At 45.0% G+C, this 15,016-nt stretch overlaps 1 protein-coding gene across 2 annotated transcripts in view; it reads left to right on the top strand.

Moving 5' to 3' along the window:
• The window catches only part of EYA2 (EYA transcriptional coactivator and phosphatase 2), a 296,749-nt gene that overhangs the window by 89,903 nt on the left and 191,830 nt on the right, over window positions 1-15,016 (top strand). For both annotated transcript variants that reach the window (XM_055266550.2, XM_063633402.1), the window contains exon 2: window positions 5,313-5,431. In XM_055266550.2, the coding sequence (XP_055122525.1) occupies window positions 5,323-5,431 (109 nt within the window). In that variant the 5' untranslated portion in view covers window positions 5,313-5,322. The remainder of the gene's footprint in view (window positions 1-5,312; window positions 5,432-15,016) is intronic.

The raw sequence follows: 15,016 nt of genomic DNA, 5'->3' as shown, positions 1-15,016 counted from the left end.
CTAGTAATCCTAGAAATGAAAATCAAAATAACTATGAGTTATTGCTTTCCATGCATCAGTTTGGCAAAAAGTAGAATGTGGGGCAGTGCCAAGTGTTAGCAGGAAATTGTGAAACTGGAACCCTTATGTACTTCTGGTGGAATCTAGAACGGCACAGGAATTATGAAGAACAATCTGCTAGTACTTGTTCAAGTTCAGTTCACATATACTCCATAACACAGAAGTCCTCCACTTTGGATATAAATACATTTTAGGAGTGTGTGTGTGTGTGTGTGTGTGTGTGTGTGTGTGTGTATGGAGAGATACTGCATTTTAAAAAATGAAGATGAATGGAGATGTTCATTGCAGCATTGTTTATAAGGTGGCTGAGAGATAAAGGCTACCTAGCTGTTCACCACCAGGGCAATGCATAAATTCAATAGAGTGTGTGTGCAGTATAGAGTTATAGCTACAAGCTGATATGCATCCAGTAATATGCACATGTTTAAATCAGTGCAGACTGAAAATAAAAAGCCTTCTAAACAGAGTGAGATATTGTGCACATTATTCATTAAATTAAAACACATGCCACACATAAAACAACATGGCATCATTTATAAGGAAACATTTACATATTTAATATATCAGAACCATTGTCTAGGGTGTGGTGGAGAATAAGGATAAATGGGAACTTTTAAAAATCTTGTTGGAAGAAAGTGATGGTTCAAATAAGATTTCCTTCCGCCCTGTCCCTCTCTTCCTCTGCCCCTTCTTTCCTCCCTTCCTCCAACAGATGGTAACTGGATGACGGAATGAACAAGATTCTGTGTTAAGTGCTGTGGAGGAAATAAAGATGATTTCCCCATTGGCTTGGCCTTCAAGAATTTTAGGCAAGGGCCTAAGGTGAATACACCAGAAGCCTTAGTAGCAATACTGTGTCCCAGAGTTCAAACTCATAAACACATTCCTGCTCTGCTTAAAATCAACAAATGCTGTTTTGGATGTGTAAGAGCTCTTAAGGATGACAGCAACACTCAGTAAAGTAAATAAGCTACGTGACTGAAGCCAGAAGTGTCACGCTGCCATCTCTTTCCTTAGCAGGCTTTTCTGATAATACGTATGACATAGCTCTCAAATGCAAATGCCTATAGGAACCAGGAGGAAATACAAAGGGAAAAAGAGCGTCAAATGTAAGAGAGTAGGGAGTGGTGGGTACTGTGACAAAATGGAGCCCATATGCCTTGACTTAATTGGGCTGCCACTGTTCAGTGCCAGCTGGTTGCTGCCATGCAAGAATAAGGAAATACTCTTGTATTTTCAAGAAAAGCCAAAAATCTAAATTTTTATGTGAAATTGTCTCATTTTTAAATATTGGCAACTACCTCAAATATTTTTAAACCCCGGGGAGTAGGGAAAACAATTCATTTTGTTTTTAACCACATTTGGTCAGTTGGCTAACAATTTGCTGCTTCTAATACTCTCATAGCATCTGGATATCTGGAGACTAGTGACATTTTTTAACCTCATTTTTTTTTTTAACCTTTAATTATTTGTACACACCAAAAAGAATGAAGGGAATGAGTTTAGATAAGATGCAAATTTCTGGCACCTGTAGCCAGATAAAAGATACAACGTGTACCATTTGCTAAGCACCATACAATATGCTTTGATGTATTAGAGGGAGCAAGACACCTAGGCCTCTATCCTGGAGTGCCTGTGGCATTTGAGAAACAAGAAAACAGGCACCCAGGATGCATGTATACGTGGGGACATTTTAGGACTCAACATTTATGTAAACATTAGATATATATAATATATATAATATATATATAATGTGTACATATACATTAGATATATAGATATATATCTCCAAGATAAAGATATAAACAATAGAGCTGATTTGTGTGTGTATTAGCCCATTTTGCATTGCTATAAAGGAATACCTGATACTGAGTAATTTATTTAAAAAAGAGGTTTATTTGGCTCACGGTTCTGCAGGTGGTACTAGCGTGGCATCAGTATCTGCTCAGCTTCTGGTGAGGCCTTGGGAAGCTTTTACTCATAGTGGAAGGTGGAGGGCCAGCAGGCACATCCCATGGTGACAGAAGGCGCAAGAGAGAAGCCCAGCTCTTTTAAACAACTAGTTCTCCTGTGTGCTAACAGAAATAGAACTCACTCATACCATGGAGAGGACACCAAGCCGTTCATGAGGGATCCATCCCTATGACCCAAACCCCTCCCACTAGCCCCACAACACTGGGGATCACGTCACATTTTAACATGAGAGTTGAAGGGGACAAAGCCCAAACCATATCAGGGTGGGATTCTGTCATCAGATCAAAAAGTCCATATACAGAAAGTACTTCCTATGTGCAAGCCTGAGATAAGGGCTTTCTTATTTAAAAATTATTGTTTCAGGCATACAAAGATGGGTAAAACATACAAAAGTAGGGTACCAAGCATCCTGCTTAACTGATAGAGGGGTTGGCAAACTTTTGCTGCCAGATACTAAATACCTTTGGCTCTGCAGGCCACACATGGTCTCTGTTGAAACTACTCTGCTTAACACTGTGGTGTGAAAGTAACCACAGACAGGATAGTAAACCAGTGAGCAGGGCAGTGTTCCAATAAAACTTTACCTGTGGACACTGAAATATGAATTTCGTGTCATTTTCACATATTATGAAATAGTATCCCTCTTTTGATTATTTTGCAACCGTTTAAAAATGTGAAAGCTGTTCCTGACTCACGGGTCACACAAAAACAGTTGTGGGCTGGATTTGGCTTACGGGCCATAGGTAGTGTCAGCCCCTGAATTAAAACACTACATAGTCTGAGCCCCCCAGGTGCCACTTCCAAAATTACATCCCCTCCTACCCCCGCAGTTAGCCATTCTCTTGAAAACAGTGTTGATCATTCCTGAGTGTAATTTTCTTTTTGTGGAATGCATCTGTGTCCATTAACAGTACAGTTCGTTCCAATCTAAGGATTCAATTAACTACAGATCAAAAATATTCAGGAGGTGGGGTGAGCACAGTGGCTCACGCCCATAATCCCAACACTTTGGGAGGCTGAGGCAGGCAGATCACCTGAGGCCAGGAGTTCAAGGCCAGCCTGGCCAACATGGCAAAACCCCATCTCTACTAAAAATACAAAAATTAGCTGAGTGTGGTGGTGTGCACCTGAAATCCCAGCTACTTGGGAGGCTGAGGTAGGAGAATTGCTTGAACCTGGGAGGCAGAGGTTGGAGTGAGCCAAGATTGCACTACTGTACTCCAGCCTGGAAGACAGAGCAAGACTCCATATATATATACAGGGGCAAAAAAACAATAAAAAAAAAGAATAAAATAATATATATTTTAAAACAGTGCATATAACAACTGTTTACATAGCATTTACATTGCATTGGACATTATAAGTAATCTAGAGATGATTTAAAGTATATGGGAGGATGCATGTGGGTTATATGCAAATACTCCACCATTTTTTATAAGGGACTTGAGCACCCGCAAATTTTGGTGTCCATGGTGGGAGGCGGGGGTGGGTCCTGGAAACAGCCCTCTTGGGATACTGAGGGGCGGCTGTATTTTTGAACTTTATTTTGAATAAGCATTTAAGTTGCTATTAAAATAGTGCTTTTTTTACATGAATCATCTTTTTTAATCTTCACCGTGACCATTTTCCAGATGAGAAAACTTTTGACTTAGAGCAGTTTGGTAACTTGCACAAAGTAGTGGGTAGCACACTGGGATTTGAATTCGCAACCTTTTTACAATGGGATCTGAGTTTATAAGCACCACACCACCGATCGCTACGTTGTGTTTCATTAGCAGAATAATGACTGATCTTGCCAAAGATGACCTTGTGATAACTATGTGCTCACAATAAATTTAGCCTTTCTCTGAAGACAACTGTGGATTAAATGTTACTGGTTGTCGTTTAGACCTTGGAAAATTGCTACGCCATGTACAGTGGTGTGTGCGTTAACCAGAACCTCATTTTCTAAACCCAGTGGGTGGGAATTTATTAATATTTATTTTGAGACAGGGTCTCACTCTGTCACAGAGGCTGGAATGCAGTGGCACGATTACAGCTCACTGCACCCTCCATCTCCCCTGGCTCAGGTGATCCTCCCACCTCAGCCTCTTGAGTAGCTGGGACTACAGGCATATGCCACCATGCCCAGCTAACTTTGTTGTATTTTTCTGTAAAGATAGGGTTTCGCCATGTTGCCTAGGCTGGTCTTGAATTCCTGGGCTCAAGTGATCTGCCCACCTCGGCCTCCCAAAGTGCTGGAATTGAAGGTGTGAGCCACTGCGCCTGGCCAGAATTTAGAAGGAGTGACTACCAACAGGGTGCAAGGATTGGAAATGTTTTCAATTAAAAAATGAGAAAGACCAAAAGAGACTTCATCCCTACTCTCCCCTGCCCACCCCCCATAACATATTATAAAAATCATGGGTAATTCAGGAGCCAGTATGTTCTCTCTTGGTCAGGTCCACAGTGATGAGCTGTGGAGTGTTGCCACCTAGAGAGTTGTTAATGACACTTATGCCTTTTGAGCTTTTCTTCGTCCATGCAAGTAGTGCCGTGTTTGTTTGTTTGTTTGTTTGTTTTGAGATGGAGTCTCATTCTGTTGTGAGGCTGGAGTGCAGTGGTGCAATCTCGACTCGCTGCAACCTCTGCCTCCTGGGTTCAAGCGATTCTCCTGCCTCAGCCTCCCGAGTAGCTGGAACTACAGGCATACGCCACCACGCCCAACTAATTTTTGTATTTTTGTTAGCAGAGATGGCATTTCACCATGTTGGCCAGGATGGTCTCGATCTCTTGACCTCGTGATCCAACCGCCTCGTCGTCCCAAAGTGCTGGGATTACAGGCATGAGCCACCACACCCGGCCTGTTTTTCTCTCTTAACCGCAGTCAACTCCATGTTCTCCCCAAGCCTCTGGCTTTTGGAAATCTAAATCCAAACGCTCCTTCTCTGCCTATCTGTCTCTTCCTCAGCTGGGAAGTTGCCCTAGTTTGCTCTGGCTCATTTCTATGACATTGAAAAGAGACCAAAATATAATTTTTCTAATGGCAAAATACAGCAAGAAGGAGGGGAATGTTTTAATCAACTGGGTGTATTCTCCAGCGGGGAGCAAGAACTTCATTTTAATTTCTCATTTCCCTTTGATGAAAAGTTTAGTGAATTTTTATCATGTAGAATTTATAAGAAGGCTGGGTTTAGGTAATCAGCTTTAATATTTATACTCTTAGGGAAAGAAATAGGAATCATTAGTAAGCATGCATAATTAATGAATAAATTATATTTCCCTTTGTTTTCTTTCAGGTACAAGGAAATGCTAGAACTAGTGATCTCACCCAGCCTCACTGTAAACAGCGACTGTCTGGATAAACTGAAGTTTAACCGTGCTGACGCCGCTGTGTGGACTCTGAGTGACAGAGAAGGTAGGCTTCCTGCTGTGAGTTTGGGTCAACAGGTGTGGTGGTCCTAGGTCACCGTGAGAATATTGTAAGCGACGGACACGCATCCTTTCCAAAGTACTGTCCTTAGGACAATTTTTCCCCCTGCCATTTAAATGCTTGCCTCTGAACCAAAACTTTGGCGTGCATCTCTAACAATTCTGTCTCATCGTTAGAGGTAAAAATGTGCTCGTTTGTGTCTTGAACTTCCTTTCTTGGTCTCCGATTCCAAGAAATGCTGACACCACCACAGATGATAGTCACTCTGGGGCGTGTCCCAGGCCCAGCCCTTGGATGTGTTTTGCAGTGTCTGTTTCCGGCTCTGAGCTCTGTCCTCTCTACTCTGCTCTGCCATCCCCTTGTCCAAGCAGGCGTCTTGCTTACAGGGGTTTGACATTAGGACAAGAACTCGTCTGCCTCTTGCTTTCAGGTCGGGTTGGAGTCAAGGAAGCAGAGAAGAATTAAAGTTGTTTAAAAAAGTATTGGCAAATGATGCAGTCGAACTAGTTTTCACTAGAACAATTCCAGCTATTGTTTGTTCTGTTTCAGATCTGTCAGCCTTCCTGGTAGAGCTTGGAGTTAGCAACAGGCATTAAGCTATTATGTTTAACCATTGGGCTTAACCCTTTCTTTGGCCAGCTTTGGGATTTGCTGCTGTTGTCCTGAGATCCCCTCGTTGTTTTTCCTTCATTATCTGTTTGACACCAGCTCATGGGGCACAAATGCTATGTAACTGTCATGGGAAACCAAAGTGACATGTGTCTAGTGGAATATAACATCACAAGGAATTGGCTTTGAAGCCAGTCCAGGCTTCCATGAGTAATTATTGCTGTCAGCAAGACAATGACATTTCTCCTTGCATGCCGGTTACAGAGCTAGAACTGCGCTGATGAAAGTACCACTAAGTGGCTTGGGCTCTCATGCCAATACTGGATGGTGAAGAACACACTCTCATTCTTCCTGGCACTTTGGACCATTCGTGTAAACCGCCCTGGGGCCTTTGAGAGTTTGAGAAAATTTACTGAGCCCCGTTCAAAGACATTCATCATTTTCTTTCCAAATAGAGACACAAGTCAACTTCAGTAGAGACACAAGTCAGCTGTCTTCATTCAAGAGCTGGTAGTAACAGGAAAGGGCATAGGCTGCTGAGGGGGGAATCCCAGCCCCACTGCTTCTCAGCCAAATGATCTCAGGCAAACTGTTTAACTTTTCTGAGCCTCAGTTTTCTCACCTGTCAAATGGGGGCATAATGGCATACTTCATAGGGTGCTGATTGCAAGAAGGAAGTGAGGTGATGGGATGTAAAGTGTCTGGCACACCTTGGGGGCGTGGTGCATGGTTAAATGTACCATTCCATTGTCGCTCTCCTCTGAACCAAATAACCACAGTAAATTCAAAACCATGGTTGCACACAGGGCAGCCCACAGCCACATCTGGCCCTGGAGTTTGTCTTTGTTTGGTTTACACTGTGTTTTAAGTAAAAGTGAATTTGTAAAAATTGGGAGCATTCACATAAAAATCTGGAGTTCTGGTTTGTTTTAAAAGGCTGAAGGCTGGCTGGGAGTGTTGGCTCACACCTGTAATCCCAGCACTTTGGGAGGCCGAGGCAGGCAGATCACGAGGTCAGGAGTTCAAGACCAGCCTGACCAACATGGTGAAACCTCGTCTCTATTAAAAATGCAAAAATTAGACAGGCATGGTGGCACATGCCTGTAATCCCAGCTACTTGGGAAGCTGAGACAGGAGAATTGCTTGAACCCAAGAGGCGGAGGTTGCAGTGAGCCGAGATCGCACCATTGCACTCCAGCCTGGGCAACAGAGCGAGACTCCATCTCAAAAAAAAAAAAAACCACTGAAAGCTTTAGCAATCCTGGGCCCCCACATTCCCCACTGGCGGCTGCCACTGGTAGGAGCTGAGAGGCTGCTGTCCTGTAGATGAATCCCTGCCTCTCCCTTTTGTCCTTAATTTTTATGAGCACATACTTTCTGCCAGGCACTGTTCAAAGCAACATAAATCTAGATTCATTCTCCTCCTCCCTCTCTATCACCATCAGAACAAACACGCGGCACTTGTCACGTGCCCAGCATTACTCTATTAACTCATTTAATCTCCACAACTCTTAAAAAGTAGGTACTGTTATTATCCCCGTTTTACAGATGAGGAAACCAAAATGCAGAGAGGTTAAGCAGCTTGATTGAGATGGCACAGGTGATAGCCCAGATTTGAACCTAGATAGTCTGACTTCAGAGTTTATTCTCCTGATCAGTACTCTGTACTCTTTCTCATTTAATTATTATACAACTACTAGGCTATGAGCCCATTTTACAGACATGGAAGTTGGGGCATGGAGGAGTTACGTAACCAGGTTAAAGTCACACGAGAATCAAACCCAGGCACTCTGGTTCCAGAGTTCCCACTTGTAAACCACTTCTAACTCACTTTCTGCCAAGCTGTAAGAGTCTCTAGACCCTGGATCTTCAGTTCTCCCACAGTGGTGAAATCCACAGACACACTCCTTTTTGTGACTTGGAGCTGTCAGCGCCCTTTCTACTGCCCTGGAACAATTTGGCTGCTATGGTGAAGGCTTTGAGGGTGGAAGCGATGGGGCAGAGAGAGGTTGCTCCCAAATTCAGAACAGGTAGCGCCAGTGAGGTCAGGTTACACACACACACTTTCTCATGGGGCATGTGGTGAACTCCAGAGACTCTGCAGGGGAAATTCCACCCTGGAGCGTGACCCCCAAGTGCCGGATTATGCCTCTCCCCCTGCCTGGCCTCCTGTTCTCCCTCTTCCTGGGCCATTCCTTCTATTACAGAGTCTTTACTAGGTGGCTTCAAAGGTCCTACTCAAAGGAGGACCCCCGAGAGTCATGAGTCACAAGACCTGCACTCGGGGATTCTGGAGGGAGCGTGGAGCCAAGAAGCCCCCCAGTGGCTTCCATTGCATTCCCACCTCTGCTTCTTACCAGCCATGGGACCCTGGCTAGTGGCCTAACCTCCTTGAGACCCATTTGCCCCATGGGTTTAATGGGAGTAATTATTCCACCGACTTCACAGACTCAGTGTGAGGATGAAATGAGTTGAAACAGGGAGTGAATTTAGTGTGCTTAAAAAGTATAGAATAAGATCTGAATTCCTTATCCTTGGCCACCAGGCCCTACTTGTCTATCCCTGGAAGCCTCCCAAACTCATCTCCCTATCGCCTTTGCTCCTTGGGCCCAGCCCCTGGCCCCTCTTCCTTTGCTTTAACTGAGAAGCATGATTCTGCCCTCTGAGCCTTTGCACCTGCTGTTTCCTCTGTCTGGACCAGTCTTCACCCAGGCTCTGCAGGACCAGCCCTCCCTCAGTTCTCATCAGAGAGGTCTTTCCTAATGAAAGGAACTGCCCCTTCCTTCATTCATTTGTTCATTCATTTATTGAACAAATGTTTAATCAGCCATGTGCCTGGCATGGTTTTAAGTACAAGGGAGACAGCATGGAAAACCCTATCCTCATGGAGCCCACACTAGGGTGCTGACAAAGCAAAAAGCTGACAATGACGATAAAGAACCAAAGTATATAGCACGTTGCATAGTTATGCGTGCTGTGAAGGAAAAAAGCAGGGGAGGAGCATGAGGAATGCAAGGGTGGAGGGTTGCAGTTTTTGCTAGGGTGGCTAGAAAAGAGGTCCCTGAGAAGATAACACTTAAGACGTGTAGGAGGTGAGGGAGGGTGCCACATGGCTACGCAGAACAAGAGCCTTATGCACAGAGAAGACAGCAAGTGCAAAGGCCCTGAGGCAGCAGTGTGCTCAAAAAACTTTACATATATTAATATAAACATATATACATATACATATTTAAACTTCTGTTCCTGTTTAGCATGCAACTTAGTGCCTGGCTCATGGTAGATCCTTAAAAATTATTTCTGGGTGAGTGAAGGGGTGGGTGGATGAAGACAGAGTGGTGCTGAGGAACCCAGATAACTTTAGGGAGATATTGGTTCTGAATCCTTAGTAAAGTTTCCTTCACTTCCCCCTGCCTCATTTTCTACATTTGCATCGTACTGATGATAATAATTTCCTTACCAGGTTGTTGTGGAGAATAAAGAGATCACACTCATGCAGTCCTTGGCACAGTAACCCTGGTTTGTTTGTAGGAACCACTTGAGAAATATTACCTATTATTCCTTACGATTCAAGGGAAAAGTGGATTTGAATTGATTGTATTCTGTCTCTGGGAAGGGGTGGTGAGGAGTTCCCCTGAATAGAGGAAAATTTTTCTTTTAAAATGCAAATACATTTTTCAGAAACTGATGCTCTAATCTCATTAAGTGTTTCCAGGGAGAGGTGAAACCACCACCCTACACTACAAGCTGGGCTGTCAGCTGCTCTCACTTCCTGCACCTCATCTGCCCTGGGCATGACAAGACCTCATTTTCAGTTTCAGTCTTACCGGTTCCAACCTGGGGCTGATGGGTTTTGATTCATTTCATCCAAGCCAGGCTGAACTGCCCAGAGCTTTGCCCAGGTGCTGGCCTGGGGAACCACATATCAGCTTCATCCTTCCCACCTTTAAGGCTTTTGTAGCTGTTCACACCCAGAACAACCTCTACCTGTGCAGAACAGAAATCCCGCTTTGTGGGGGGAAAGGGTGCTATTAATCCCATCGTGGCCTCTACAGGTAAAGAGCTTCCACTGATGGCAGTAGCTCACAAATGTCATAGTCTCGAGCCACTTTCTGTCATATATTCAGACCACCTGTACTGCCACTTGGTACTAACTTGTTCTTTTTTTTTTTTTTGAGACCAAGTTTCGCCCTTGCCACCCAGGCTGGAGTGCAGTGGTGCGATCTCAGCTCACTGCAACCTCTGCCTCCCAGGTTCAAGTGATTCTCTTGCCTCAGCCTCCCGAGTAGCTGGGATTACAAGTGCCCACCACCACACCCAGCTAATTTTTATATTTTTAGTAGAGGCAGGGTTTCGCCATGTTGGCCAGGCTGGTCTTGAACTCCTGACCTCAGGTGATCCACTCGCCTCAGCCTCCCAAAGTGCTGGGATTACAGGCATGAGCCACCGTGCCTGGCCTGTTGTTTCTTTAAAACAACTCCTTTGAAATAAATTCATTTTAAAAGGATGACTTAAACCAGTTCCAGAAATGAAACGTTATGACTTTGATGGTCTTGTTGTGATTCTAATGTGCCTAAAATTAATTTGCAATGATTTCAGTCAAAGAGGGAGTATTTATAGACTCCCTAAAATCATCGCACTCGGGGACTTGCAGCCTCATTCCTTTCTGTCCTCAGCGGCACCTCCCACAAGAGACAAAGGGCTTGCTCATGGTCACAGAACCTCTCAGTGACAGTCAGAATTGGGGCACACACTTCTGGATGCCTAGTGTGGTGTCTTTCCAGCTGTCCCTGTCCCTAGTATGAGAGTGATTTAAACCACCCACACAAGGAAGATGAACTGATACAGTTTACAGACGTATACCTTTATAGCAGAGACTCGCCTCAAGACATCTTGCTGGCACTACAAATTGTCTCATCTCACTGGGGGATCCCTTAGAAGCCGGCCCCTGGGGTCCAATTAGGCAACATAACAGCGGTTGCTGCTTTCAGAATCATTAGCTTCTTAATCCTCCCAGTGAGAGGTGAAAAAAGTGTGAACATTCAAATTGGGCTCATGGATGTAAGTGGCTTAACCAAGGGCCCCCAGGAGAGCGGAAGCTAATAATAGCTCCTCTGTGCTGAGCACTTAACCATTTGCCAGGTACCTGCCCCATCTGCATATGTGCAAGATATTGCCCCAATTTGCAGATGAGAAAACTGAGACTCAGAGGGAAGAGGTGAAGGGCGCAAGGTCTCACGGCTGTATTGCAGCGCAGCCAGGATTTAAATTTGGATCTGACCCCTTAAGCCTGTTTTCTTTGGAAAGAACATCAACAAATTATGAGAATGGGTTGTAGATTTGGCCCACAGTAGGTGCATGATAAACACTTGTTGACTGCATGAATGAATGAAACATGGTGTGTGTCCTCAGGTAGGTTGCTTTACACAGTCACTCACGTTACACAATTGCACATAAGTGTGCACTCAGTACGCACAGACTGAAGCTTTAATTTCCTCTCTTAAAACTGGATCTTTTGCTTTGCACATTTATATTGTCTTTGTGGCCCCAATATGCACTTGAGTTTGTGTCTTCTGGAATGGAGATTTCTTTTTATGAACCCCAAATTGTGATAATGCTTAGTGGTGTGTAGTTTTGTATTAGCCAGCGGTCTAAACTCTTACTCCTCAAAGTGTGGTTTGTGAACCTGCAGCGTCAGCATCACCTGGAGGCTTCCTTGACCAACAATCAGAGCCTGTGTTTTAACAAGATCCCCAGGTGAATCCTGGTTCCAGGTGCACTGGTCTCAAATGTCCATTGCTTCCTTCACACCTCGTTATAATTGCAGTTAAGTACTCATTTGTGTGATTGTTTGTTATCCATCTCAGTCACTAGACAGGAGGCTTCAGGTCCATAAAGACAGGGACCCTGACTGCCTTGGCTCACTGTATTTGTCTGTTCTCACACTGCCATAATGAAATACCTGAAACTGGGTAATTTATAAAGAAAAGAGATTTAATTGGCTTACAGTTCTGCAGGCTGTACAGGAAGCCTGGCTCGGGAGGCCTCAGGAAACTTACAATCATGGTGGAAGGCGAAGGAGAAGCAGGCACATTTTCCATGGCTGAAGCAGAAGGAAGAGAGGGGGGTGGCAGGTGCCACACACTTTTAAACAACCGGATTTTGTGAGAACTCACTAACGTGAGAACATGATAGAACTTACTCACTCTCATGAGAACATGATAGAACTTACTATCATGAGAACATGAAGCCAGGGGAAAATACACCCCCATTCTTCAGTCACCTCCCACCAGGCCCATCCTCCAACACTGGGGATTACACTCACTGTTGTAACCCAGTTCTGAACTCATGCCTGACAATGAATGAATGAATGAGCTCAGCTGATCCCTCTCTCCTCACCCATAGGAAGCTTGGGAAGAAGAGGAGGCTTAGAGTTTACAGTTCAGAAGGAAATAGAGGAGGCACTCTGCCCTCCCTACCTGGCAGCCAGCTGGCCCATTATGCATCAGCCACAGCCCCTTCATCCCGTGGGTTCATTCTCATGCCCTGGGGGAGGATGAAGAAGGGGCAAAGCTCAGAGTAAACAGATTTGGTTCTGTTGGGTGCCAGGTCATAAGAGCTGCTTTCACTACCAGCAAAGTGGACCTAAGTTGCCATCAATGACTCCTCCATTGACCTTGACCTCATAGCCTACATGGTCCAATATGAATCCATCACGGCAAGTTCAATGGCACCAACAAGGTTGAGAACAGAAAGCTATGATGAGTGAGAAGTCCACCTCCATCTGCCAGACACCAGATCCCAAAGGGGGCATTGCTGCCACTGAACAAGGTACCTTCATCACCCTAGAGATGCTTGGGGCTGATCTGAAGGGTGGCATCAAAGGGGCATCATCTCTGTCCCTTGTGCTGATGGCCTTTGTTTGAGATGGGGGTGACCTACTCCCTCTAGATTTCCACCATGCCATCTGCTTGTCCCCCCAGAAGGATCTATGACAACCATGGCATCATAAAGGTGCTCATGACCACTGCCTGTGCCCTCTCTGCCCCTTTGGCAAGCTGTGGTGCGATGGCCATGGGACTGTTCAGAGTGTATTCAGTGGCACTGCCAAGGCTGTGGCAAGGTCATTCCTGAGCTGAATGGGAAGCTTGCTGACACAGCCTCCTGTGTCCCCACCCTCAGTGTGTCTGTCCAGGATCTGACCTGCCGTCTAGAAAAAGCTGTTGAGCACAGTGACATCAAGAAAATGGTGATACAGGCACCTGGGGGTCATTGAAAGAAATTCTGGGCTACACTGAAGACCACGTTGTCACTTGCAACTGTAACAGTGATACCCACTTCTCCACCTGTCATACTGGGGCTGGCGTTGCCCACAGCCACCGGTTGGTCAAGCCTACTTCCTGGTACTGTGATGATGTTTGGCTACAACAACTGCAGGGTGGACTTCCTGGTCCACATGACCTCTGAGGACTAAGGGCTCTGGACCACCAGCAAGTGCATAAGAAGAAGAACGGCGTTCTCTGCTCCTGGGCAGTCCCTGCCCACCTCTGTGCCAAAGCAGAGAATCTCCACCCTTGATACTGTCCCATCCAAGGCTACCAAAGGAGGGAGGGAACTTAGAGAGCACTGCCTTATCATGTGTGTTAATGATAAGGATTATCAATGAAGTCAACACCACCCTAACCATGGAGAAAGGAAGCAGAAAGGGAGGCAGAAGATCATTCTACATAGAGTTTAATACACTCACTCTCCAGTTTCTCGATTCCCCCAAGGTGTCCTGGGATGAAAAGGTTAAATGTGATTGATACCAGCAGAAAACAGGAAAAAAGCCTGTGTTTTTTCAAAAATCACACAATTGCCAAAGGAAAATCTTTTTGCAGTTAACAAATGCCTATTTCTCGCTTGCACAGTCTTCCTGAGGTTGCTGGGGTGGGAAAGGGAGAGTATTACAAGTCTGCTTAGTGGGGGAGGGGAACCTGTCTGCCTGGGGAAGGCAGGTCGCTCAACAATTCAGAAGAACTCGGTGGAAGCTTGAAAAGGAGCTGGGTGAGGCAAACATGCAAATCATGCCATGGAGATTGGCAGAAAAGACGCTTGCCTCCAATTTATGGAATGCCAGGTTAATTCGAGCCCATAGGAATGTTGTTCCCATAGATTTAGATTTTTATGAATATATACATATTTATTAAAGAAAACATTCAAAATGTTTAATTCAGTAACTTATGCAGTACTAAATGCACTCAAGTATGGGCTTTTACCGGGAATGAGACTGTGGCTGCTTCAGAATGAGACAGTTCATTCTTGAGCCCTGTGGGAGGATGAAGAAGGAGTGATGGGGTACAGGACACCCCGCCTAGGAACAAACCCAGGGTAGGGAAATCAGCATTGAGTGAGCGCCTGCTGTGTGCCAGGGGCTTTCCTTGACATTCGGCTACTGTTGTTCTAACCTTTTCTTTGAATGTGATACATAATGTGAAATATATTTCTGCATTGTTGAATGCACATGCATGCACACACAACACATTCTCACACCTGTACCTGCAACAAAAGTGTTACACAATTCCTTCTTACTATGGACAATACATGCTGCCATCATATATCATAAAATAGGCAATTCTCCTTTTCTTAATTCCAGTTATGACTCTCTAAATGAACTTCAAGACCACCACCCCCGCCCCGACCCCAGTGGCTTGGGACTTGAACAGAATTTGGCTCAGCCAGGGGGAGGGGATTAAGAGTGTTGACCTTGGACTCACACAGCTTTTGGGTTCAAGTCCCAGTTCCCTTGCCCACGGCTGTGTGACTTGAACAAGGCACTTGACCTTCGGAGCCCCGGTTTCTTCATCTATACAATGGAGTTAATGGTGTTGCGTGCTTGGAGCGCTGTTTTGAGGACTCAACGAGAGCCTGTCTATACGCAGTTAACAAGGGCCTGGCACATAGTCAACCTCTAAGTGAATGCCA

The sequence above is a fragment of the Symphalangus syndactylus genome, chromosome 24 (assembly GCF_028878055.3).
Source record: "Symphalangus syndactylus isolate Jambi chromosome 24, NHGRI_mSymSyn1-v2.1_pri, whole genome shotgun sequence".
In the NCBI taxonomy this organism is placed as follows: domain Eukaryota; kingdom Metazoa; phylum Chordata; class Mammalia; order Primates; family Hylobatidae; genus Symphalangus; species Symphalangus syndactylus.
This window is presented reverse-complemented; position numbering and strand designations above follow the sequence as displayed.